A 26,748-nucleotide genomic window follows, 5' to 3' on the forward strand; every position below is an offset into this window, starting at 1 on the left:
GTGAGTGACTCCGCTTGCCCATGCATCCAATGGGGATAGAACACTGGGTTTCACCAGATCAATCACCTCATTTTAAAGATCTATGTTAAGCATATAACTTGTATATTATATAAAAATCGATGTCGTAGATGATATCAAGGGGCCCAAGAAACAAGACAGACTCAAAAACCTGCTGCCACATCAAATGACACTTGGGCCTCCGTTACCAAGAATACAGCTGATGACACAAGAACTGGCCACTCAGAGATGTACCGTTCCAAACCTGATTGTGTGAAGGGATTTTAATACTGCACTTATTAGCAGCAGATTAGAATGTTAATTCCTTGGTTCAAAAATCTGTAAGAATCAGAAATGGGGTGATGAATTTGGGGCACCCTTGACTACTCACCTGTCCAGTGCCAGGTCAGCTGTTATCTGCTGCTAAGGTCTGACTCAGGTTATTATGCAGGGACACCCTCCTCTTTAGGGGACGACTCAGGAAGAAAGGCCGTGTGACCTCACCTCCCCCCGGACACACACCCCGCTTTCCTGAGGGGCACCATTATATTCTTCCTTTATTGGCTGTCCTGGTATAATACAAATCTGCAAGTTTAGATACAAAAAAATCTGGAAATAAAAGATAGAAAAGTACCCGCCAGGCATCCCTACCCCTTCCTCTGGACCCCTCTCCAGCGGGCACCAATGTGAGGTAACTGAGCATCTCCTTCCCTTTCCCCTACCCCACTCCTGGGCCCCCAACTTGGCCCCTGCCCCCGAGACCTTGGCCCTAGGAGGATGTGGGCCCCTGAGTGGGGGAGAGGGGGTAACTGGGGTGAGCACAGCATTGGCAGTGACGCAGCGGGTGGGCAGAGGGAAGCCCTTTGCTTGTGCTGTGTGTGGGGGGGCGACCTAAGTGGGCATCCCTCCCCCATCCCACCCAACACCGGAAGGTGGAAGGTCAACAACAGAAACTGGAAAAGTAGCTTGAGCCGAGGGCACTCAGCGGGACTGTGGCCATCCCTGCGTCTGGCTGGGGGAGGAGCCTTGCCAGCCTACGTCTGGCAGTGAAGCGGGTCCCTTAGCCAGGCTGGGTCCGTCCCTGAATTCCATCTGGTCACAACCTGGGCGGCACAATGTCGGTTCTATAGTGGTTGTGGGGGTGGTCCAGAGAAGGGGTTAGAGGGGATGTTGAGGGGCGCAGCCCCGTGGAGCAGGATGAGGGAGAGGTGGGCCTCCACTCCCAGGTGTGGGGCACCTGGAGATAACGGGGCGGCTCGGGCTACAGTTCAATCTCGAAGGTCTTTTGCAGGTCGCCCGAGAAGGGGTTAGAAGGTTTCTCTGCAGCGGGTTTGCCTTCTAGTGCTGCCCACTGGGCCTCAAAGGGGTCCAACTCAGGGGCCGGGGCAGGTGCTGGTTCTGGAGGCCAGGGTGCCCCATTGGGGCGTGGGGGGGCCTGGCCCCCAGGGGCACTGGGTGCAGCAGGGGGCGGGAAGGCTCCAGCTTTCCCAAGCAGGGTGGCGGGCTGGGGCTGGGGCTGGGCAGCTGAGCAGAAGGCGTTGGCCACCATCTGTGAGGGTGTGATGCCCACCACGGGCACGCGGGGCATGGGCGGGTAGCCCAAGCCTGGGTAGGTGGGCACAAAAGGGGGCTGCATGTGTGGGGGCGGCAGAAACAGGGCCACCTGGGCAGGTGCAGCATCGAAAGGCCCCACAGGGGCGGGGAAGGGCTGCAGGGGAGGGGGTACGGCAGGCACCAAGGACACTTGCTGCTGCTGCTGCTGCTGCTGCTGCTGCGCTTTGGCCACCTGGGACACCTCTTCCAGCCACCTCTCGGCCTCTGAAGGGGTCCGCTTGTGCCCAGGCTGGAAGGCAGCTGCCGGGGCCACGGAGGGCTCACCCCAGGCAGAAGACCCTGGATAGAGGAGAGGGATGGTGAGGGCAAGGGCTGCATCGGAAAGAACCCAAGGCTGGCTCAGACTCCGGAACCAGGCTCGAATCTATCCTGGACCACATCACGGTTCCACAGGGCCAGGAAAACACAGTTCTGAGATCCTAAGGCCCCAAGACAGAAAAGCAGAGTCGGGACTGACAACCACCGAGGCCAGTTCACTTCTGATGGGTCGGTGCCAGACCTGTTAATATCACCTTTGGTTCTAGTATTTTAAGAATGTTTTGTTTTAGCCAGCCGGTGTGGCTCAGTGGTTGAGCATCGACCCATGCACCAAGAGGTCATGGGTTCGATTCCTGGTCAGGGCACATGCCCAGGTTGTGGGCCCGATCCCCACTGGGGGGCATGCAGGAGGTGGCCAATCAATGTTCACTCTCATCGATATGTCTCTCTCTCTCCCTTCCTCTCTCTAAAATCAATACAGAAAAAAAAAATTTTTTTTAAATAAAAAAATAAAGCCCTGGCCGGTTTGGCTCAGTGGTTAGAGCGTTGGCCTGCGGTCCTGAGAGACTGGGGTTTGGTTCCCGCTAAGGGCATGTACCTCGGTTGCAGTTTGTCCCCAGCCCTGGTTGGGTTGTGTGGGTGGCAGCCACTCGATGTGTCCCTTTCACATCGATGTTTGTCCCTCCCTCCCTCCCTCCCTCCCTCCCTCCCTCCCTCCCTCCCTCCCTCCCTCCCTCTCCTTCCTAATCTATCTGAACAAAAAATGAAAAAATGTCCTCAGGTGAGGATAAAAAAATAAATAAGAACCCAGCAGGGACCAGAACCCGGGTTTCTCTTTAAGAAAAAACAAAACAGTTTTGTTTTAGGAGGCTAAGATTCTAAGGCACCATGGATCTTTCTCAGACTGTACTATTCTCAAGGAATGAGTAAGTTTCGATGACTTTAAGTTTCTGTTTTCTTAGATTCTAGAGTTTTACATTTACATTGCTTGCGAGCCTAGGTGCTCCGTGCCCCTAAGGTGTCCGAGGCGCTGTTTCTAGAGAGCCTCTTCTAACGCTGGACATCCGAGGTTCCACAGCTTCAAGTCTGTCACATTCACATGTCCTGTGATTCTGAGGCTGTAGGTTTCTGAATTTTATTATTCTAAGACAGGAAGGTTTAAGAACAATCCTACGGCCCTGGCCGGTTTGGCTCAGCGGTTAGAGCGTCCGCCTGGGGTCCGGAGAGGCCCGGGTTCGGTTCCCGCTAAGGGCATGTACCTCGGTTGCAGTTTGTCCCCGGCCCTGGTAGGTCGTGCGGGTGGCAGCCACTCGATGTGTCCCTTTCACATCGATGTTTCCCTCTCTCTCTCTTTCTCTCTCTCCCTCCCACTCTGTCTGTACAAAAAATGGAAAAATGTCCTCGGATGAGGATAAAAAAAAAAAAAAAAAAAAAAGAACAATCCTACGGGGCCCTTGTCAGGTGGCTCAGTTGGTTGGAGCATCATCCTGTACACCAAAAGGATTCCTGGTCGGGGCACATACCTAGGTTGTGGGTTCGATCCCCTGTCAGGGCACATATGGGAGGCAACCGATCGATGCTTCTCTCTCTCAAATCAATAAAAACATATCTTTGGGTGAGGATTTAAAAACAAAACAAAAAAAATCCCATGGTTCCAAGGTGATCAGTGGGCTAAGGTGGTCCCATACTCTAAGCCTGTGGGATGCCAGGCTTCCTGGAGACCCTGAGGTGGCCCTGGAGGGAGCAGGAGAACGCAGGGGGCACCGGGCTGGGCTTACCTGCTGAGGCAGGCGGTGGCCCTGGTGCCCCAGCTCCGGCGAAAGACGAGCTGATCTGCGTGCACAGAGCGTTGATGCTGTCGCTGTCACTGGCGCCGGGAGGCTCCATCTCGGGCACTGGGAAGTCAGGGAAAGGAGGTCAGTGACCAGGCCCAGACCCTGTTCTTGACCCCTGCGCCCTCAGGTGGCCCTCTCACAAGGTGTGTGGGTCAATGGGTCCGCTCTGAAGTAACTAAGTGGCCATGGTCACAAAATGATAACTCTGTGCATATATGTGTGTGTGACATCTGAGTGGAACAAGTAATGTGTGACGTTGGTGTAGAGGAGAGGCTGTTCCATGATGTGACCGCTGCTGGACCCACAAGCTAGATCGGGGCCAGGAGAGAGATGGCTTCCTGCAAAGCCCCTCAGAGACCGTCTGGCCGCCCCCCTCCCCAGGCCCCGGTGTGCTGGTTCCTGCAAGTGGTCACCGCCCAGCCCCACACAAGCATGTAAGGTGTTTCCCCTTATTGGGCCGGTTGTGCCCAGTCCCCCTCCCTCCTGCCCTGTCCTCTAGAATCCCGTAGTGCCTGACACATGGCACAGGGGACATCCCTGTGGTCCTGCTGCTGCCCAAGCTGTGCCTTGTGTCAGTGCCCTTAATAAACTCGACGTAGCGACGGAGCAGTTAGCCTCCTTCTCTGAGCTCTCGGCCCCGGGGGATTTCCCCGACAATTAGATGGCAGACAGTCACAGGGCCCCCAAATCAAGGAGGACCTATCTGCAGCCACAAACAAGAAGAAATATTTGAAATGCTTAAAAACATGAATTTAAGAAATATGTTTAACTACACAGATGGCAAGAGCATCGACCAGTCAAAATGGATGTTGGCCACACTGTTTTCACTGGCCGGGGATCATTTGTCCTGCTTTGGGTGGCACAATGGGGACCTGTCCACCCTGCCTGTAACATATATCACGAGGGAAGACACTGAGCAGGTTTGGTGGCCTCGTGAGCACTTGGGATGAGCAAAGGTACCATCTGAATAAACAACAAAGGACCTGCCAAGTGTGGTGTGTGACAAGTGTGTGATATCTCAGCATGTTTGTCTCCAAGGAGCATCTGTGATCCTGCGGTGAGCATGAAAAAGAAACTGACTATGGGAGTCAGCAGGTGTGACGTGGGGGTGTGCAGATGGGAGGGTACATGGCTTCCAGGTCAATTACGTGACGACCACGTGTGTTAGTCCGAATGAGTGTGCAGCTTTGAGGATGTGGCATCTGAATGTGACTGAGATCCAGGTGTGTGGCGACCTGACTGCGATTCCCAAGTGTGAGCCAATCTGCCCATGTAACACATGAATGTGTTCGTGAATCTGCACGTGTGACTTCCAAGTGTGCGTGAATCGGGGGTATGGTTTGTGAGCCACGTATCCGTCTGGGCGTGTGATTTCTGGATCTGTGGTTTCTAAGTGTGTGGCTGCAACATCTGATTGTGCAGCTTCCCAGTGTGTGTGTCTCTGGTGAGCACATGACTAAGTGTGTGACACCTACAGCAGACTGGGACGTCTGTATGAGTTGGTGAAATTTTAGTGTGACAAGTCACATCCAAGCAAATGAGCAACTGGCTACAGGCGAGTGAAGCTTCCAGATAAAGCCCAGGGGGCTGCCACCTCTCCGGGAGCATGTGCGCTGAATGTCAGGTTGCGAAAGGACAGCGAAAGCGGGATGCGGCAGGACACAGAGTGAACGCGCGTCCTTCTCAACAAGCACCAGCATCTGTTCCCCTTCTGGAGCAGCCCAGCCTCCTGGATCCAGATTGACACCTCCCACACCAGTCCTCCAGGCCGTGAGGGGGAGGTGTCTCAGATTAGGTGTCTGGAGGCAGGAGAGCAGGCCAGACCGCATGACTTCACCGACAGCTGGGAGGAAAGGCAGCCCTCCCGCCTGTCTCCCTTGGGCAAGATATGGTACCCTGCCACCTCTCCCCCTTCCCAGGCCCATGGCAGACATTAGTAATGGAGCACAATGCTTTTTTGCACCATTGCACTCTGTGCTCACCTCACCCCTCACCTAGCCAGACCTCATGGCTCTATTGGCCAAATGCTGGAAGACAGGTCCCTGGAACTCCATCTTCCCTCCAAGCAAAACAGGACATTTATGCTGCCTCTCTCCTAGCACCACCCATGGCAGACATTGCTAATCAATAACGGTGGGTGCTGCCCTGGCCTACTCCTTTGCCCACAAGTGACATCACAGATCATCACCCTGATCCTTGACTCCATGATTCCCATGCTCACTGTGGCCTTCATTTCGTTTCCTCCTGCCAAATCCCAGCAGTCTCTCCTTCGTGAAAACACAACACTCCTATCGCTCTCCTTCTCCCTTGCCCAGGGCAAACATTGCTGATCACTCACGTGGTGTGCCACCTTCTCTTTTTTGTCCATGGCAGACACTGTAGTAAGATCGTGATGTCAGCCATCGCTCTATCCTCCTGGCCCTAGGCGGACACTGCTAATCCATCACAATCCTCCGCGACTCAGCCTGAACTCTTCACCTGGCCAGACGTCACGGCTCGACTGGTAAATGCTTGCAGGGAGCATTAGCCTGTGGTGCCTCGTCTCCTCCTGAGCAAAACCATGGCATCGGCGCAGCTGCCCTCCGCCCCTTGTCCAGGGCGGACTTTGCTAATCGGCCCCTCTCGCCTTTCCCCAACCACAGCAGACACGGCCACCCGATCATGACTTGTGCCACCTTCCTTTTATCCTTTGCCCACAGCAGACACTGCTAATCGATCACAATGTGTTCCACTTCTCTCCCTTTGCACACAGGGGACGGTGCTAATCAATCATGTGCCTACCACCTGTTCTCCATCTCCTGCGCACACAGTGGTATTGATCCGGGGCTCACCTGTGCTCTTCACCTGGAAGTCAGTGCGGCGCTGCAGCGTGGATGGCAGCTCATTCAGCCGTAGGCTCAGCTGCCGTTTGAAAGGTGAGTTCTTCTGGCTGAGCGCCGGGAACCCACGGAAGGAGCCCTGGCGAACCAGCTGCTCCAGGGGGGCATGGCGACGGGGGATGGCAGCTGCAGTGGTGCCTGCAGCCACCGGGGTGCCTGCCTCACCCTTCTCACCAGGGGATGTGGTGGCCGGTGTCGGGGACACATGCCCGGGCTGGGCAGGGCCGGGAGCCACAGTGGGGGCAGCTGCTGCCTCTGCTGTAAACATGGAGGAGACAGGTGGTTAGACACCTCACCTTGGCATTCGAGGCCTCTCCCTTGGTGCTCTGGTCGTGCCCCAAGGCTGCTTTCCTCACTCAGTGTATCCTGCCCTCAAGACAGGCTGGTCAGGGCCCCAAATGCCCCTCGCCGCCCCCCAAGCCTAGATGATTTTCCCCAGGAGGCCACTGAGAAATTGTCCCCCAACCTGACCTTCTGTGCGTCTCTAGCTTTATGCCACCAATCTATTTCCCTCTGCTGTCCCATTTCCCTATGAGACCTACGTCTCCTTTTCTGACTAATTTAATGGACACTTACTTGGTGCATGACCAACGTATCAGGCCTTGTTCTAAGTGCTTTTCAATTGTAACGCATTCAGTCTTTGCAGCCACCCACTGAGGTCAGCACTACCAGTCTCCCCACTTTACAGATGTGGAAACTGAGGTCCAGCAACGGTAAGTGACTTGCCCAAGCGCCAGTGCTGACAAGAGGCAGGCTGACTGGAGTTGGTGGTCCAAACAATCACCCCAGACCGCCTCCCTCTGGCTTGGTCTCCCCACGCCACGCTGCCTGCATCTGTCATTCTGTCTGCTTTTCTCTCTGCCTCTACCTCCCACTATTCTTCCCACCTCACTGCCTCGTCCCTTCCTCCAGTCTCCCCATATCCTTCTAGACCAGCTTGGCACACTTCTTCCTCTGGGGAGTTTTCCAGATCTTTCCAGCTCCTCAGCCTAGGCTTCTTCCGCTCTGGGACTGTCCTCTGTTCTCTGAGGGACACCTGTCCTCCCACTCAGCCCAAGGCATGCTTTTCAACTAGCGGGGTACCCTCACCCCTGCCAATACACAAACACACACACACACCCTCCAATCGGGGCCTCACCCAAGCTGCAGCCTGAATCCCAGGGAGAGTAAACTGAGGCCCAGAGAGCAGGGAGGTCCCCCGGCATTGCTTCCTCCTCTTCCAGGTTGAGGCTCTCACCAGGCCTGGCCCAGAGCAGTGGAAATAGCCTGGGACAGGTTGGAACCGGGAAACCACCTGTGCCCCCCCGGGTCCTTCACTGTGTGACCTCAGGAAGTCCCCTCTGCTCTCTGGGCTCCAGCTTCCCAACTGTGAACCTGAGATAAACATCCCTCTGCTGCTCCCCAACCCCCGCCCCCGGGGGCTCCTGAGAGGGTCAGAAGAGTCCGTAAACATTCTACGCTTTGTAATCTGATAAAAACTCGGTAAACAACTTTGTGACACACACGCTCCACTGCAAAGCCAGAAAGGGCTCTTTGTTTTTTTTTTTTTTTTTTTTTTTATCCTCACCCGAGGACACTTTTTCATTCTTTGTTCAGATAGAGCAGGAGGGAGAGAGAGAGAGAAACATCGATGTGAAAGGGACGCATCAAGTGGCTGCCACCCGCACGACCAACCAGGGCCGGGGACAAACTGCAACCGAGGTACATGCCCTTAGCGGGAACCGAACCCGGGTCTCTCCGGACCGCAGGCTGACGCTCTAACCGCTGAGCCAAACCGGCCAGGGCCAGAAAGGGCTCTTTGTATGAGCGCAGGGCCGGAGACCGTGACTCCGCGCGCCCGAGGCGTGATAAGGCTCAGATCATCACGGGGATCATCACGCACTGTCACCTCTCCGGCCGCCGCACAAGCTGGACAGTGCTTTCCACAGCGCCAAGTACCTGCAGGCTAGAATACCCTTCGGAAGCAGCAAAACCCTTTGCAACCTCGAAAGCATGTGACAACAGTCTTTGTAAATTCTAATCCCCTATATTAACACTAAAGAAATATCTGCACACGGTGAAGGGCCGTGTAAGGACTCAGTGAGTTCTTTGTAGACAATCCCCCAAAGACCAGGCCCTCTGTTAACTTGACTTTGTTTACTTTACTTTGTAATCTGTTTTGCCAATTGCAAAATTCTTTGCATAAGACACTTATGTTTAAAATAACAATTTTTAGAACGTACATGGGTATTTGCCATTCCCCTAGAATGTTAGAGTCTATCAGATATTATTCAAACTTTCTTGATGGCAACCTAGAGTAAGAAATACCCTTTACGTGGTAACCCATTCCACATACACACATAAAACGTACACACGTGCAAATACATATACTGAAATAAAAATATCACTAAGCTATACTTATCCTTACTACATTCGATTATTCTGGTATTTTCTATTTCATTTTTTCGTACACAGTCTGAAAAGCCAGGGAACCTCCCTGAGCCGGCAGGTCACAGAGGCGTCTGTGGCCTACAAAAGACGCCCCAGAGAACTCCTTGAACTAAAGTGAGCTTTGGAAACTGCAGCCGAACTCTGTGGCTGGCGCTGCCCTTTGTCAACTGCAGAGGCCCTGTAACTCCAACTTCCCCTGCAAACCGGACCCTGGCCCCACCGGGCCCACTGTGCCCAGCCCTGCCCTCCCCTCTGGCCAGCACCCACCTTTCTTCTTGTCCAGAGCCTCTCGCTCAGCAGGCCGCCCGCCCCCCGACAGGCGGAAGGAGCCCTCCCGGGCGAAGCTGGTGCGGCTGGCATCGAAGGTCGCCGTGACCCCGCACTCCTTCTCCCGCCGCTGTTTCCGCTCCAGGCAGGCGGCAAACGCACAGCCCACCGCGTGGCTCAGCCTCTCGCCCTGCGGGAAGAGGTTGGGGTGGGGCGTCAGAGACGCTGAGCTGGGCAGACTGGACACCAGGAGCCCTGGGTTCCAGCAGTGAGGTGCCTGGTGACCCCGACAATCCCTCCGCCTCTCGGTGCCTCCCTGAACACCAGCATCTAGAGGGATACCAGTGACATCCCTGAGTGAACACAGCCGGAAACAAAAGTTCAAGACTATGGAGCTTCCTCAAAAAATTAAAAACAGAGATGCCATATGACCCAGCAATTCCACTTCTGGCTATTTAGCGAAAGAAAAGAAAAACACATGTGCAAACTCTGTTCACTGCAGCATCATTCACAACAGCCGAGAGATCAGTAGATGAACGGACAAAGAAAATGTGGTATGTAGATGCAATGGAATATTACTCAGCCATAAAAAAGTGACATCTTGCCATTTGCAACCACATGGATGAACCTAAAGGGCATTCTGTTACGTGAAATGAGTCAGAGAAAGAAAAACCGAATGATTTCACTTTTATGTGGAATCTAAAAAGCAAAATAAATAGAAAAACAAAACAAAAGAGAAACAGACCTATAGATACAGAGAACAAGCTGATGGTTGCCAAATGGAAGGGGGCCGAGGGGATGGGAATAGAAACAGAGTGCAATACTATATGCCACCATTTATATGAACTTCTAAAACAGGCAAAACTAATCTATGGCGAAAAGTCAGAATAGTGGCTGTTTCTTAGGGGGTGGGGTGGAGATGGACAGGGAAGGGGCAGGGGGGCTAAAGTTAATATTTTTGACTAGAAGTATTTAATGATAAATCAAGTCTGGATACATCATTAAGATGTAAATGGGCCTGGCTGGTGTGGCTCAGTGGTTGAGTGTCGACCCACGCACCAAGAGGTCCCAGTTTGACTCCCGGTCAGGGCACATGCCAACTTGTGGGACTGATCCCCAGTGGGGGACATGCGGGAAGCAGTCAATCGACATTCTCTCTCATCGATGTTTCTATCTCTTCCCCCCCTTCCTCTCTCTAAAAAAATACATAAATGGACGTGACCAGGTGACTACAGTTAACATTTCTGAAACAGGGATTACATTGGTATTTTAAAATCCTTACTCTGTAGGTAAGTGCATTTTAATTTTTCCCCCTTGTATATTTTATTTACCTGGAAAAGGAGCGTTTAGGGTTGCCGGGCTGGTTTGCTATTCCTTTAGCTAGCAGAATACTGTGCCTTTTACCCTCACACATCCTATTTTTGGGGACACAGTTGCCATGTTTTGGGAGGAGGCCAGAGCTGGGTACTGCAGTCTGGTGCGTTACCGAGCTTAGTGGCATCGTTGGACTCTGTCGGAAGCTGCTTGAGTGAACCAGAGAAACAGCCTTTTACAGCACAAGAAAGCCCCGGAAGTTCTGGGATTTATCTCCAGTTCAATAATACTGAATGACTTTTAGCATTAGAATGTTTTATAACATTTGAATTAATTTTGACTACACTTTGGCTATGGAGAGGAGTCATTTCAAATAGACACTGGGCCCAGCTGGTGTGGTTCAGTGGTTGTGCGTCCACCCATGCACCAAGAGGTCAAGGGTTCGATTCCTGGTCAGGGCACATGCCCAGGTTGTGGGCCCGATCCCCAGTGGGGGGCCGTGCAGGAGGTGGCTGATTGATGTTCTCCCTCATCGATGTTTCTCTCTCTCTTCCTTCCTCTCTCTCTCTGAAAGCAATAAAAAATAAATAAAATAAAAATAATAATAAAAACAAATAGACACTGGTACTTTTTCTTTTCAGAAAGAAAGAGAGAGAGAGAGAGATTGTTCCATTTATTTATATGTTCATTGGTTGACTCCTGTACGTGCCCTGATTGAGGACTGAACCTGCAACCTCGGCGTATCGGGACGATGCTCTAACCAACTGAGCTACCTGGCCAGGGCTTAGACACTGGGACTTTTTGAACTTGATAGCTAAATATTCTAAAATGCATGTTTTATACTGTTAAGTTTTAGCCAGTCAGGAAAACTTTATGTGACCAGTAACAGTTTTATATGAATTTTATTTAGGCTGTGATGTTTAGCTTTTATTAACTTTTTATTCTTGCTATCTTAAATTCCTTACTGCATTTAATGGCATTCTCGCCAAGATATTTAGCATGTGAAAGGCAGGTTTTAGGTTAGCTCTTGTCATAGTTTCATATTCAAGCTGAGACATCACATGCAAGTTGAGTGGCAGGACAGGTACACTGTGCCTTGTTACATAAAGCTGTTGCCAGAATCTTAGCAAACATAACATTTTAAAAGACTGTCTTGGTATATTCATAACAAATTATGGCAAGTTAACCTTAAGTGAAAATTACATTACTGCTCTTTTTGTGTCATTTTACTAAGATGTTGCGCCTCACATCTTATGCTGAATTGGTCACTAGTAATGTTAAAAGAAACTGAAATCATTTTCACTTCGCATTTATAGAATCGGGTAACACGAAATATAATTTGATGTATAATGTTGCCTGTTCTCCAGAGGGTGTGCTCAGTACAGCGGGAGATGCACAGAACATTCTGGCATGATGAGAGGCTGAATAAATAGCTATTGTACTTAAAAAAAAAAATCTGGAAAAAATATGAATTCTACTTAATGGTATACATGCCGAAGTGTTTGGGGGAAGTGTTCTGGTATCTGCAACTTTAAAAGGCATCAGAAATGAGATGGACAGATAAGCAACAGAGTGAGCACGGGCAAATCTGGGTGGTATGTGTACAGGTGGCTGGTTACTGTACAAGTCTTTCAACTTTGCTTGAAAACATTTGTAATAGGATGCTGAGAGTAAGAAACGACAGTCACTGTTTCCTGAGTGCCTACTTGAGAGGCTCCAAGGCCAGACAGCCCGGGTTAATGCTGGCTTCCCAATTTCCAGCTGTGTGTTCTCAAGAAAATCACTTCACCTCTCAGTGCAGTGCCTGAGCCTCCTCATCTGTAAAAGGAAGTCTCCCTAACAGCACCTACTTCATAGGGTTACTGCAGGAACTAGGTAAACTAATATATGCAAGGTGTGCAGCACAGAGAACACCACACTGTGTCAGTGTAAATATATCCAGGCCAGGCTGAGCCCTGACTTGCATCCTTTTACGGAATCCTCACAATAGCCAGGAGGTGCACACTCTTATGAACCTGGTTTACAGATGAAGAAATGGAGGCTCAGTTAATACACCCATCATAATGAGTGGCAGAATTGGGATTTTCATGAGATCTGTCAGACCTCTGTTTTTTTTGTTGTTGTTGTTAACCCAAAGATATTTTTTCCATTGATTTTTTTTAGAGAGAGTGGAAGGGAGGGAGGGAGTGTGAGAGAGAGAAACATTGATGTGATGAGAGACACACTGGTTACCTCCTGCATGTGCCCTGACCAGGGCGGGGGATCCAACCTGCAACCCAGGTATGTGCCCTTGATGAGCAATCGAACCAGATTGCTTCAGTGCACGGGCTGACACTCTAACTACTGAGCCACAGTAGTCAGGGAAGACTTCTGTTTCTTAACCAAGATGTTCAACCACCTCTTAAAGTTAAACTTGGGGTCCAGCAGGTGTGGCTCAGTGGTTGAGTGCTGAACCATGCACCAAGAGGTCGCTGGTTCAATTCCTGGTCAGGGCATATGCCTGGGTTGTGGGCCTGATCCCCAGTGGGGACCATGTAGGAGGCAGACAATCGATGTTCTCTCTCATTGATGTTTCTCTCTCTCCCTCCCTTTCACTTCCTCTCTCTCCAAAATCAATCAAAAAAAAAAAAAAGTTAAACTTGGGGACAAAAATCTTCAACAAAACACCAGCAAACAGAATCCAGAAGCATATTAAAAACAGTATGCCCCATGATCAGGTGGGATTTATCCAAGGAATGCAAGGTTGGTTTAACACATGAAAATCAATCAATACACACTAGTAGAATGAAGAAAAAACCCACATGATCATCTTGATTGATGCAGAAAAAGCATTTGACAAAATTCAACACTCTTTCATGATAAAAAAAACACTCAACAAACTTGGAATAGACAGGAACTTCCTCAACCTGACAAAGGACATTTATGAAAAAGTCACAGCTAACATCATACTCAGTGGTAAAATACTGAAATTTTCCCCTAAGATCAGGAACAAGACAAGAATGTCCATTTTCATGACTTCTATTCAACATTGTATTGGAAGTGCTAACCAGAGTAATTAGACACACACACAAAAAGAAATAAAAGGTATCGGAATTGGAAAGAGAGAAGTAAAATTATCTCTATTTGCAGATGACATGATCTTGCGTGTAGAAAGTCCTAAAGAATCCACCAATTATTAGTGTTAATAAATGAATTCAGCAAACTTGCAAGGCACAAAATCAACAAAAATCAGTTACATCTATATACACTAACAGTGAACAATGCAAAAATGAAATTAAGACAATAATCTCATTTACAGTAGCATCTAAAAGAGCAAAATGGTCAGGACTAAATATAGCCAAGGAAATGAAAGACATATATACTGAAAACTACAAAACATCACTGAAAAAATTTAGAAGGACCTAAATAAATGGAACATCTTGTGTTCATGGATTGGAAGACTTCATCTTGTTAAGATGGCAGTATTTCCCAAAGTCTACAGATTTAATGCAATCCCTGTCAAAATCCCAATGGACACTTACAGAAATGGAAAAGCTAATCCGAAAATGTATATGGAATTGCAAGGAACCCAGAATAGCCAAGACGATTTCAAGAAAGAACAAAATAAAACTTACACTTTTCAGTTTCAAAACTTCAAAGTTACAGTAGTCAAAGCAGTGTGAAACTGGCATAAGGATAGACATATAGACCAATGGAACAGAGCTGAGCCACCAGATATATTCCCACACATCTACAGAGTATTGATTGTCTTGACAATATGGGTGCCAAGACTATTCAATGGAGAAAGGATAGTTTCTTTAACAAATGGTGCTAGGACTACAGATACACACATGAAAAAAAAAGATGAACCCCTAACTCACACCATTTACCAAAATTAACTCAAAATGGATCAAATACCTAAATAGAAGAACTGACACTATAAAACTCTTAGAATAAAACATGGGATTTTTAAGAGATAAACCACAGAATTTATATGCATGAATGCATGACCAATGAACATAGACAAGGAAGCTGGGGATGGGATGGGGGGAGGGGAGGAGGGTGTCAATGGGGGAAAAATGAGAAACATCTGTAACAAAAACAAATCAATAAATAAAAAAAATTTAAAAACATGGGATTTTTAACTTTCTAAATATGTTTTCATTGATTTTTTTTTTTTTAAAGAGAGGAAGGGAGAGAGATAAACATCGATTGCCTCCTACACGGCCCCCCCTGGGGATCGAACCTGCAATCCGGGCATGTGCCCTGACCGGGAATTGAACCAAGACCTCTCAGTCCATGGAACAACACTCAATCCACTGAGCCACACTGGCCAGGCTAAAACATGGAATTTTATAAATAAAACATGGATTCTTAGTTATGACACCAAGAACATGCGCACACACACACACACACACACACACACCACACACAAAGAAAAGAAAAAATAGATAAACTGAAGTTCATCAAAATTAAAAATGTTTGCTCATCAAAGGACACTATCCAGTGAGTGAAAAGACTGCCCTGGCTGGGTGGCTCGGTTTAGACCTCTACGACTGTCTGGACAAACAAGGCTGTGGTCTCTAACAAGTCCAAAAGGCAACACACCTTCCCCTCCTGGCTAGTACTGTGCTGAAGCAACCCCCACCCCGATCTATCTCCATCTCCCTCCCCTTGTTTTGGAGCCCTATGCCATCATGTAAGAAATCAGCTTTCTGGCCCTGGCCGGTTTGGCTCAGCAGTTAGAGCATCGGCCCGCGGACCAATGAGTCGCGGATTCGATTCCGGTCAAGGGCAGTACCTAGGTTGTGGTTCATCCCCCGCCAGGTCGTGGGGGAGGCAACCAGTCGATGTGGTTTTATCACATCGATGTTTCTCTCTGTCCCTCCCACTCTATCTGATGATAAATGGAAAGGTATCCTCGGGTGAGGAATAAAAAAGAAAGAAAGAAAAGAAACCAGCTTTCTAAAGCCTCCGTGCTGCAGACCCTGTGGAGAGGGCCTGTGACTACACGAAGGGTGAGCTGCTCGGCCAGTCCCTGGTATTACAGCCCCACACACCATCTGATGCACCAGTGGGAGAGACCCTGGAGCCAGCCCTTCTCAGCTGAGTCTTTCCCAAATTCCTGACCCACAGAAACGTGAGAGAGAATAAGTGCTTGAAATTTTAAGCTGCTACATTTTGGAGAAATTCGTTATGCACAACACATAACTGATACAACGACTCTGCTATTCCCCAGAAATAGCAGTTCCTATGGGCCCTGGTTTCACACTAGTCCCTGGCAGGCATCAGTTAGTACCGGCTAATCAATACTGACACCCTCACATTTGTTTTCTATACCCTTGGCTTCAGTTCTAAAATTGCGTGTGCGTGCGTGTGTGTGTGAGTGAGGAAGTTTGGGGGTACTGACTCCTTTTGGGGGCTCAGAGCTCTTTGCAGTGGGGATTTCTGAAATATGAAGGAATCCTTGAGTGGAGACTGTTAAGGTCTGCAAGGTACAGGCATTGTTCTACCTGTCCAGTGTCCCCCAGTATCCTCTCTGGGAACTCCTTGGCAACACCGCATAAATCAGTCTAGGTGCTGCACCTGCCCCTGGCCAAGGGGAAGACAGTGACCCAGGCCAGGCCAATCCCATGCACTCTTACCAGAATCTGAACCCAAAGCGTTGAGAGGTGGGTTCATCTCATAATGGTGCCCTGGAGTAACTGTCCCCTGGTGCAGCGTCCCAGGCTGCCCTGCTCTCTGCCCTTCCTGATGCCTAATGCTCTGAATGCCCTTCAATTCTGAGCTTCCTCATAGCCTTCCATGAATCTTATTTTAGGTTTAAGTTAGCCAGATTAGTTTCTATTGCCAGCAACCAAGAACTGGCTAATGTAGGAGGTTGAGAATGTAGCTTCCTAACAAGTTGGGTGGGGGACTGAATCCAGGGTCCGGGGGACAGGGCAGAATAAAGACTATTTTCCATTTCTTGCAGGTAGGGATGTCCATGTGACTAGGTTCTGATCAATGGAATGCAATTAGAAATGATACCCAGCTCCCAAAGAGGAAAGGGCATGCCTCTCTTCATTCTGTGATTGGAACGAAGATGTGAAGGTTGGGGCATGCGCATCTATCATGGGTCACAAAGTGGAGCCATACTTCAGCACAGCCACTGATGAAAGGAGCCGTGGCCCCTGGTGAGTGGAGAGCCACACCACTGCTCTGTTGCCTGCCTCTGAAATCACTGTGTCTGGGGGCTTTCTTCCCAAGCCTCAGAATCCTAACTGTGAGAATGCTTCTGAGAAGACAGCCCATTTGTTGCTTTCATCCTATTCTGAGAGGGGACCTTGACCCCTCCAAAATATAAAGAAAAACAGGCAAAATGAATCAAGGCTGAAGGAAGAGTGGGGGAGGGATATTGTTTGAGAAGGGCCTGAGGGAACCTGCTGGGGGCAGAAAAACAACTTGACATGGGTGGGGTTTATCCAGAAACAAAAATTCACGAAGCTGGACATGGAGTGCACAAGACTGTATGTATATGATCCTCAATTAGAAAAGTTAGAGACTCCTGGTCGGTGCGGCTCAGTGGGTTGAGCATCGTCCCATGCACCAAGAGGTCACCTGTTCAATTCCCAGTCAGGGCACATGCCTGGGTAAGGGCTCAACCCCGACTAGGGGACGTGCAGGAGGCAGCCCACTGATGTTCTCGCACCAGTGTTTCTCTCTCTCTCTCTAAAAAACAAAATCAATAAAAATATCTATCTTTCTATCTATCTATCTATCTATCTATCTAGATAGATAGATAGATAGATATAAAAGAGAAGTTAGAGAAACATGAAGAACTACTGCTAATAAGGAGGACGATGATAACCAATGTTTTCCTGAGTGCATCCTATGTGCCAGGCACTGTTCTAAATCCTGTGTATTAACCCACTTGAGTCCCCCATAGCCCTCTGGTTCGGAGCCCTGAGTACAGTCCCTTTTCTGGACGAGGACACCAGGCCTGGAGAGCAGAGGTGAGTGGTTTTTCTGCCTCCACTCGGCGGGCTGGGGCTGGGGCTGGGGCTGGGCTGCCGGGGTATGGCAGAGGACTCAGCAGGCTTTGGGATCTGGCGATACTCACGGAGTCCTTGAGTGCCAGGAAACAGTGGCAGATCCAGCGGCGGGTGGTCCCGTCGCGGCAGATGTAGGAGAAAGCCTTGTCCAGGTTGCGGTCAGGAGCACAGAAGGAGACCTTTTCGATGGTCTGGTCCACCAGCAGGTCCTGGGAGTGGTCAGGGAGGCCAGGAGAGGAATGTGAACTGTCTTTCATGTATTCACTCAACATTCCCTTAGTGTCTGCTCTAGATTCCATCCTGATTGGGGTAGGCGCTCAGCAACCTCTGCATCCTGCTGCGGGCCCTGTTGGCATGGGGCCCCCAGTGCAGAATCAGACCCATCACCAGGAGAGAGCCCAGAGTCACAGCCAGGCCGTAACAAGGGAGGCACAGGCAGAGAGGTCACAGATGGGATGGGGGAGGCACAGGGGCCTGCAGGAGCCAAGAGGAGGTGCCTGACCCAACTTGGGTATGTGTGTTGGGTGGAGTCAGGCAAAGCCTCCTGGAGGCAAAAAGGCAGGGAACAGTATTTCAGGCTGAGGGAACTACCTGTGCAAAGGTGTCAACACTGTTTGGTCACTAACCTAACTCTCATCATGTGCTTGGCTGCCGCCTCTGGTAGTCTCTGGGCTGGAGGCAGGGAATTCAAAAGTGAGCAAACAGATACCCAGATCTTGGCCCCCTGGCACTCCTGTCTGGCTGGGTAGACTGGCAACAAACACATAACAGCTAACATTCATTGATCTGAACACTTATGCTGCTCCAGGTGATAAAGACTAACAGGAACTTTGAGCAAACATAATCAGTTAGGAGGGTATGGGAGGAGCTAGGGCTCATGGAAGTTCTTGCACTCCAGGTAATCACAAGAACCCTACGGGAAGAACTCTGTGTTTATAATAAACCTCTATAGTTCTAATTTCCACTCCCCTTAACTTCCCTTTCCTTCTATAAACACCCCTCCACCCTGGCACGCAGGCCAGAGCATGCACGTGGCGGCCATGTCTGCGTGCTCTGGGTTGCAAACCTTTTTCCCAAGTAAATCCTTTTTGGTGATGAAACACCTAGTTGATATTCTCTGTCAACTGACGTAGGTGTAGTTTTAAATTACGTGATATACTTTCTCAGGTAAAGAATGGTAAGGTCTTTCATTATTCCCATTTTACAGGTGACACAATTGAGGCACAGAAGGGTTATGTCTCATACCCAGGGTCACCCAGTGGGTAAGTGGGTGAGCTGGGGTCGGAGCTGAGGCGGCTGCTCCAGTCTGTGCTTTTATTTTTTATTTTTCATTTTTTTATGTTTTTATCCTCACCCGAGGACATTTTCCATTTTTTGTACAGATAGAGTGGGAGGGAGAGAGAGGAAGAGAGAGGGAAATATCGATGTGAAAGAGACACATCGAGTGGCCACCACCCGCACGACCAACCAGGGCCAGGGACAAACTGCAACCGAGGTACATGTCCTCAGCGGGAACCGAACCCGGGTCTCTCTGGACCGCAGGCTGACGCTCTAACCGCTTGGCCAAATTGGCCAGGGCTCCAGTCTGTGCTTTTACCCACTCTCTATGCCAGCTCACAAACAGCCACAGGACTCAGTCCTGAATTATGACTGTGAGGTGTCCCAAGACGTGCAACAGCACATGGTATAGTCTAGAAAGCCCCTGAGGGAGGGACATCCTAGAGGTGCGTGAGAAGGCATCCTCAGCCACATTCGAGCAGGGCGAGGAGAGGGGCCCTCTGGTGCGCTCTCCCACCCCGACGGGCCTCCTACCTTGGTCTTGTCGTCCACCACTCGGAGCCCATCCGCTGACACCCACAGGACTGACTTCACAGACTTCCGGCCCATCTGCGGGGGAGGTGAGAATAGAGGGCCTGAGGAGGGCTGCCTGGTCCGGTCTGACCTTGCCCCTCCCTGCGCCAGCCCCTCACTCACCGCCTTCAGCTTCTTCACGGCGTCCTCACAGACATGCATCCCCCTGGACTCCTCCACCTCCACGTGGCCCAGGTACTTGGGAGGGAGGAAATAGGAAGACATGAAATAAACACAGTAATCAATAACTCCCAGTGTCCCCTGAGCAGCTGCGATGCATCATATGAAGTCCTAAGCACGTCGTATGTATTAACTCATTGATTCTGCCCCTCAACTCTACAAGGTGGGTCCTGCCTTCCAACCCAGATATACAGACGAGAAACCGCAGCAAGGCCTGCAGAAGTGATTCCCATCCTGCCTCTATCCCTGGGCCTTCACCCATCACTGCTGTCCTGGGTGCCAGCATCTGCATGTCTGTCCCTGAGGGCTGGTGCCAGCAGTGACTGATGGGAGTTGGGGTACACATGCCCTAGCTCTCCCCCTCTGTGGGTGGGTGGCTCTACTTCCCAGAGTCCCCAGTGGAATTAAGCTCAGTTGCCCACAGCTGCAGCTTAGTAACCCACCATGGAATGGCTGCCTTCCCTTCCACACTCCCCAACCGACACCTCACACTCAAGGTCTGCATCTAGGGAAGCGACGAAATTGGGATGTAAACCCGAACCTGCTGTCTCCCTTATAAAAGTGTAGTGTGTGTTGCAAAGGATCATGGTTGTGCAAATGCTATAAAATGTTTGTGATTTTCCAGTGCCCTCTGGAAATTGTGAGCTCCCACAAAATGGGGTGACCCAGGCATGATGTCACTTGAGCAACATTTTCCTAGTATAAGAGAATGTGTGTAGGTTTCTGTTTTTTAAAAATATGTTTTTATGGCTTTCAGAGAGAGAGGAAAAGAGGGAGAGAGAAACACTGATGTGTGAGAGAAACATCGATCTGCTGGCTCCTGCATTCCCCCTACTGGGGAGTCGATCCGGCAACCTGGGGGCACCGGCCGGTAAAGGAATCCAACCAGGGACGTTTTAGTGTACCAGAGGCTCAACCAACTGAGCAGCACAGGCCGGGGCTAGGTTTGGAACCCCAGCTCGGAAGGACTGAGGCAGTGGAGTCATACTTTGGCAGGCTCCACAGTTCTTTGTCCATGCCCTGTCTCTGCCACACAGGCCAGAACCTCCTCACTCAGCTGGGACGGCTGGCATCCCGCCCCGCCCCTCGCCCCGCTCCCGCCCCGCCCACTCACCCTGACAGGGAAGCTGCAAGTGCCCTTGCGCACAGAATCCTCGTCCGCCTGCCACTGGTGTGGGCGCGAGGCCTCGGGCACATAGGCTGGCTTCCGCCGCCGCAGACTCTGCCGTAACTTGTTCATGGTGCCAGCCCCGTCTGGTGACACAGGACAGAGAGTGGGTCAAGGGCCAGGGTCAGAAGCATGGGGCTCACGGGGAATGGACACAGTGCTCAGGAAGCAGGGTGAGATAACAAAGGGGTAGGGTTACAGGGTTAGGGGGTCACTGGGTCAGAGGGTATGACCAGGGAACTAGGAGCAGCGGCAGTCAGGGCACAGGGGAAGGGAGTGAAGCAGGGGAGCGCCAGAGTCAGCGTGGGGATTCAGAGGGCATGGGTGGAGCTAAGGGGCAGGGAGGTCTGGGACAGGGGTCACTGCTTTTAGGGGTCTGAAGACTGGGGATGTGCCAGTCTAGAATCAAGAGGATACAGAGTAATGGGAAATCAAGGCATGGGAGGGTACTGGAATCGCAGGGCATGGAGTCAGGGGTCATGAGGTGAATGGCTTTAGGGGAATGAGGTCAGGGGATGAGGTGGTCAGAGGGCACAGGAGTTGGGAGTTGCATGGGTCCAATGGGGGGAGATCTTAGAAGATCCAGGGATTGAGGTCCAGAGCCCAGGCCAGAGGGTATGGAGAACAAGGGCTTGTCTCTGTGCCCCTGAGCTACCGCCCCTCTAATGACTGTATCTAGTCTAAAGCAGGGGACCCTGGGCAGTGTGCACCTGTGACCGTCAGAGGTAGGGGTAGGGGTGCAGGTGGCCAGCTACTAAAACAGTCAGCATTGACTAAGACACTCTTCACTGACTGATAAGCCATACCGGCAGTCCCGGGAGGAGGAGGAGACACCCAGGGCATTTTTTTTGCACCAAGAGCAGATGGGGACAATGTGTGTGCAAGCAAGTATGTGCTACTGTGTTGCTGAATGGTATCTGTGAGGTAACTAGAGCTGAACATGTAACTGTTGTGAGTGTGTGTATTTCTGAAGGCTGCCTGAAAGGATGGGGGCCTGAGAGCGGTTACTTCCTAGAGTGTATGTCTGCATGCTGTCCGTGAGGGGATCCATGTCCAAGAGTGTGGTTGTTGTCTGCCGGTGTAGGTCCCTGAAGGGTGTTGCTGAAAGGTGTCTATGTGTGAGAGTGGTTGTGAGTGTGTGATAGGAAATGCTGCCTGTGAGGATGTGTCTCTGAGCAAGAAGCTGTTGTCTTAAAAGTTGTGTGTCTGTGTGAGGGTGTGGCTATTGTCATTGATCACTTTTGCCTATGACAGCATATGTATGACAGTTACCCAAGAGATCATGCCTATGTCCAAGACCGCAGCTGTTGTTTGTGAGGGTGCGTGTGTGTGTGTCAATGCATGTGACTGTTGTTGTAGAGTTGGGTCCATGAGTGTTGTTCTGAGGGTGTGTCAGTATGTCATCTGTGCATCTGTGAGGGTGTGTGAGAACATGAGGTTGTTGTCTTTGAGAGCTGTTTGTGGCTGTTCTTTATAAGGATGTGGCTGTGTGAGAATGTGGCTGTTGTCTGTGAGTGCTGGGTACTATTTCTGAGACTGTGTGTGCAGAAATGAGCTCTTTATGAGAAAATGGGTCCACAGGTGCTGTCTGTGAGGCAGCGTCTGCTTGAGAAAGTTCGGCTGTTGTCTATAAAAGTGTGGGTCTGTATATGTAGTCTGGCTGACTATCTGTGCAGGACAGATAGTAGTCGCCTGTCTGAGGGAGTCTGGGTGTTGCCTGAGAATGTTTCTGTATGTTTGTGTGACCCTGTACTTGTGTGTGTGGGGAGGTCAGTGTGTGTCTGAATGTCCCAGTGTGTGTGTGTGTGTGTGTGTGTGAGTGACATAGTCCAGGTCTGTGTGTCTGTGCACGAGTTGGGCTTGGATGGTTACCAAGTGTGCAGGAAAGGGATTTAAGGGTGTGATTAGGCCTGTCTGACTACAAGGGACAGTTCTAGGCAGACCCACCCACTCAGTCCCTGCCCTGTCCCCAGCTGGTTACTCACCTGGCTCCGTCCTGGAGGTCTCAGGGGGCCCCGGGGCCCCACAGGGGGCTGGGGGCAGATGATGCTCAGGCCTTCTGGGTCCGCCCTGCCCAAGGGACAGGAAAAGGTAAGAGGCTGGCTTCGGATGGGCGCAGTACCCTATTTCACCCCCCTCCTTGAACATCAGCCAACCCCCCTCCATCTCAGGCTCCTTGATGAGAGCCTGGTTGTCATAGCAACTGTTACAAGGAAAATGAGCCACCTAGTTGCGTTTTGGGGGCATTTCTTAGGGGATATCCTGGCCTCAGGAGGTGCTTAGTACCCACAAGGATGGTGTAAGGAGGGAGTGGCCTTACCCTCTAGACACATATTCAGGGATACACAAACATACAGTCACATGTATGATGCAACTCATGCCTACAGTTGTTCCTAGCACCGGGTGACAGGTCTGTGTATTTAGTTATACACAGACATACCTAAAACACCTTGTCACATAGCCATGTTCACAGATATTCGCAGTCTCCACTACTGACATATGTCTACATGCATGCAGATCCTAGCCTGCCTAGGCACTGCCACAAACACCGGGTCACTCAGCTACTGATATTTGGCCACTTTTATTTTCTCAACCACATAAAAAGAGCTGAGCCCAGGCATACCCACCAGAGAGGCACGCGTACAGCCACACCCAATGACAGTTATGTTTCCTCGGGCAGCCACCCAGGATACTCACGTCACAGACCCACTCACAGAGTCACACCCAGTCACACACGCAATCATAGACATAAACACTTGTCACACCTAGCTCCGCTGCTGTGTGTTGACATCTGGTCATGGATGCTCGCAGACACATTTGGTCACACACAGCTACACCCAGTCACAGCCACATGTGTTTAATCACCTACAGGCACACAGCTGCACATGGATATGCAATCCCTTATATGAGTCACACGAACACATCTTTTTGGTCACACACTATCACACAATCACACATGCCCAGTCATAGGGCCTCGCATCTAGTCACAGTATCAACTAACTTATATGGACAGTCTTCCATACCCAATCACACAGAGACACTGATGGCCATGGCCCATGCGTTAGAGAAACAGGCTTGCACACTCAAGATATGCATACAAGCACCCAGAGACACCTATCCAAGGATGGCCACACTTAGACACAGCCAGACAGCCAGTGGTTCAGAGTCACAGCCATGCACATTTCAGAAGCAGTTGTATGCAAAGTCTCAGTCAGTGTCCATATTACTCAGCCATATATCACAGTATAATCCCAGCACCCAATATCCCATACCCAGCTGTACCACATCATAGCATCACAGAGAAACACACGTCACACAGACAAGTGGCCACATACAATCACAACCCCATGTAGCCAGACACATATCTCACACACAGAGACATCAATACACAATTTCCACTTTACAATCACAAGCACACAGTCAGGTGCATGCTTAGAAACGCAGTGACCCAGACATAGCATTATAGCTGCATTTATGCAAAAGACAGTTCCCAACAGTCACCCTGTCACCAAATCACACACTCAAACACAAGCAGTCTAACACACAGACACACACACCCCAGTCACACATCTATAGACACACTCTCACAGGCCATGACAGACACAAGTACATATAGTCACTGGGGTCACGGACATGCAGGTCATACACAAATGTAGAAGCCCCAGTCACCTACACCCCCTCCAACACACAGCAAGCTGGTGCCACCACAAACAAACACACCTATATCTTGACGCAGACACAGTGAAATAACCCACTATTAATGGTCAGCCAGAGTTTCAGACCTCAAGTCAAGTTCATAACCCAAGTCACACATTCGCGACTATAACTGCACACCATCACTCAGTATCAACACACAGAGCTAGATGCAGTCATTTATCCAACCCCAGTTACACACACAGACATGGCTCTGAACACACAACCAGCCATGCAAACATATAATCACATTGCCATCACACAACCCATCACATGGGCACAATGTGACTGACTTCATAAACAATAGCAGTCACATATCCAGTTGCAGGGACATTGTGTGTCACAGACCCATGTGTGACACAAATATAATCAGTCATAGACACAACTCCACTTACACACAATCACAACTCCACTCACATCTTCAGACAACCACACACATGCTCAACCCCAGACTCAACACATACACGGTCACATACCCAGTTATAGTTACGAAGGCACACAAACACGGGGCAACCCCACAGTCACAACCATGCACACACTCAAACAGACTAAAAAGTATAGGGTTCTTTCAGAGCAGCTGTCATACACACATACAACAGTCACACAAATGCTGGGGTCACTCACAGACACAACCACAAGCACAAAACACAGGCGCGCACACACAGGATTTCTCATAGTGACCCCTGCAGCACAGACACACACAGCCAGTCACACAAACACGGGGTCACACTCTTAGCCACCTCCCCACCGCTTGCTTCCCCCTCCCCCCCAGGTACCACACACAAAGCCGCCATCACCTCAGATGCTGCAGACAGACAAGGCTGCACCCTTTCTCTGGAGAGCCTCCCCCCTTCCAGCATGAATCCTGGAGCCTGGGGGACAGCATATTATCTGAGGATGGGGCCACTCCCAGGCAGCTGGGCAGCCCCAGGGACAAAGGGGGTGGCCCAGGGGACTTGTGCCCTGGGACTCTTGACCAAGCAGGGGGAGAAGGGGAGATGTGCCTGAAATTTCCCTAATTGTATTCAGGCAGGCTGGGGTGGGGGTGGAGTCCTAGGCACAGGGAACTTGTTTTGAGAAGGGGCTGTTCCTGGGACACCGCCCAAGGATTGGGAGGGGGGCGATGCTGTGCCCAGAATGCCTTTGAGGCCTGGGGACAGCTCGTGCCTGGAATCACCCCCACCCCCACCCCCACCCCCACCCAGGCCTTGGCTTGGTGGGGAAGCTGTGCCCAGGGACCTCGTCAAGACCTTGCTCAGACGGTTGTTGTGCTCGGAGACCCCCTCGGGCAGGGAGGAGTCGGGATGGCGTCTGGTCTGGAATTGCTTCCCGGAGGCCTTGGCTTCATATGGGCGTTGTGCCCTGGACCCATCCCCAAAACCTTGCCTAGGGAGTTGTTCTGAGAATCTGTCCCCTGTCCTTGATTTTTCTGAGGGGGAGTTCTGTGTCCGGGATCCCCATCTCTAGGGCCTTGGTAAAGGAGGGCCTGTGGCGAGATCCCTGTCTCCCAAGCTTTAGCTTGGTGTGGCCTGTTGGCGGACCCCCACCCAGGACCACCCTTGCCAGCCTTGGCACCCTCCCTCCATCCGGGCGCCACGGCCGCCTCCCACCCTCCGCCACATCAGCAGCGGCGCCGCCCCCCACCCGAGCCCCACTCTCCCGCCCTTCTCACGCTGGCCGCCGCGCTGCGGGACATCCAGGGCCCGGGCGCCCCCGCCTCCCGCGGCCCCGGCTGGACCCGGATCCCCGAGTGCTGCGGCTGCTGTGGCGGCGGCTGTGGCGGACGCTGGCCGGGGCCGGAGACCCGGGAATGGTGTGGGATGCACACGCGCGAGCCTGCTCGGCTCCAGATTTCCGATCCGGGGGCGGAGGAGCGCCCCTCCCGCCTCGCCCCCGCCCCGCCCCCTGGCCCTCCGCCGGCTGGATTCACAGAAAGACTCCGCCCCGGCCCGGCGCCCCGCCGGCACTAGCCTCGCTCCGGCTCCCAGGCCACGCCCATACGCAAATGTAGCTCCGCCCTCCCCGGTGCAGCCACCGCCCCGCCACGCCCATTGGCCAGTCCCCGAGTGAGCGTGAACTGGATCCTCGCGGAGACTTTCTGCCCTGGTCCTTCGAGGCCTGCACTCCCTTCCTTTCCTTGACCACTGACCTCGAATCTCCTTCAATTCTGCGTCCGAAAGAGTTGCTTCGGGAAGCGCCTCACCGCCCCACATCCTCTAATCTTCCAGTTAACCCCACGATTTTCCCAG

At 51.2% G+C, this 26,748-nt stretch overlaps 1 protein-coding gene across 1 annotated transcript; it reads right to left on the bottom strand.

Annotated features, from left to right (window-relative positions):
- Window positions 1-731: 731 nt before the first annotated feature.
- Window positions 732-26,211, bottom strand: NUMBL (NUMB like endocytic adaptor protein). The gene is made up of 10 exons (XM_036275078.1): window positions 26,172-26,211; window positions 22,792-22,876; window positions 20,753-20,892; window positions 19,582-19,656; window positions 19,420-19,494; window positions 17,676-17,816; window positions 9,281-9,470; window positions 6,536-6,841; window positions 3,648-3,764; window positions 732-1,890 (listed from the first exon to the last, which is right to left on the bottom strand). Exons 1-10 carry the CDS (start codon window positions 26,193-26,195, stop codon window positions 1,259-1,261), a joined length of 1,785 nt encoding a protein of 594 aa, XP_036130971.1. The 5' UTR covers window positions 26,196-26,211; the 3' UTR covers window positions 732-1,258.
- Window positions 26,212-26,748: the final 537 nt, after the last annotated feature.

The sequence above is a fragment of the Molossus molossus genome, unplaced genomic scaffold (genome assembly GCF_014108415.1).
Source record: "Molossus molossus isolate mMolMol1 unplaced genomic scaffold, mMolMol1.p scaffold_m16_p_21, whole genome shotgun sequence".
NCBI classification, from domain to species: Eukaryota; Metazoa; Chordata; class Mammalia; order Chiroptera; family Molossidae; genus Molossus; species Molossus molossus.

Excerpts from the sequence above, each read along its gene's own strand:
- NUMBL (XM_036275078.1), bottom strand. The coding sequence starts at position 26,195 with ATGTCCCGCAGCGCGGCGGCCAGC. Across the intron at positions 17,817-19,419 it reads TGGTGGACGACAAGACCAAG|GACCTGCTGGTGGACCAGAC; the intron begins GTAGGAGGCCCG and ends GACCACTCCCAG. Across the intron at positions 9,471-17,675 it reads TCCTGGCACTCAAGGACTCC|GGCGAGAGGCTGAGCCACGC; the intron begins GTGAGTATCGCC and ends CTCTTCCCGCAG.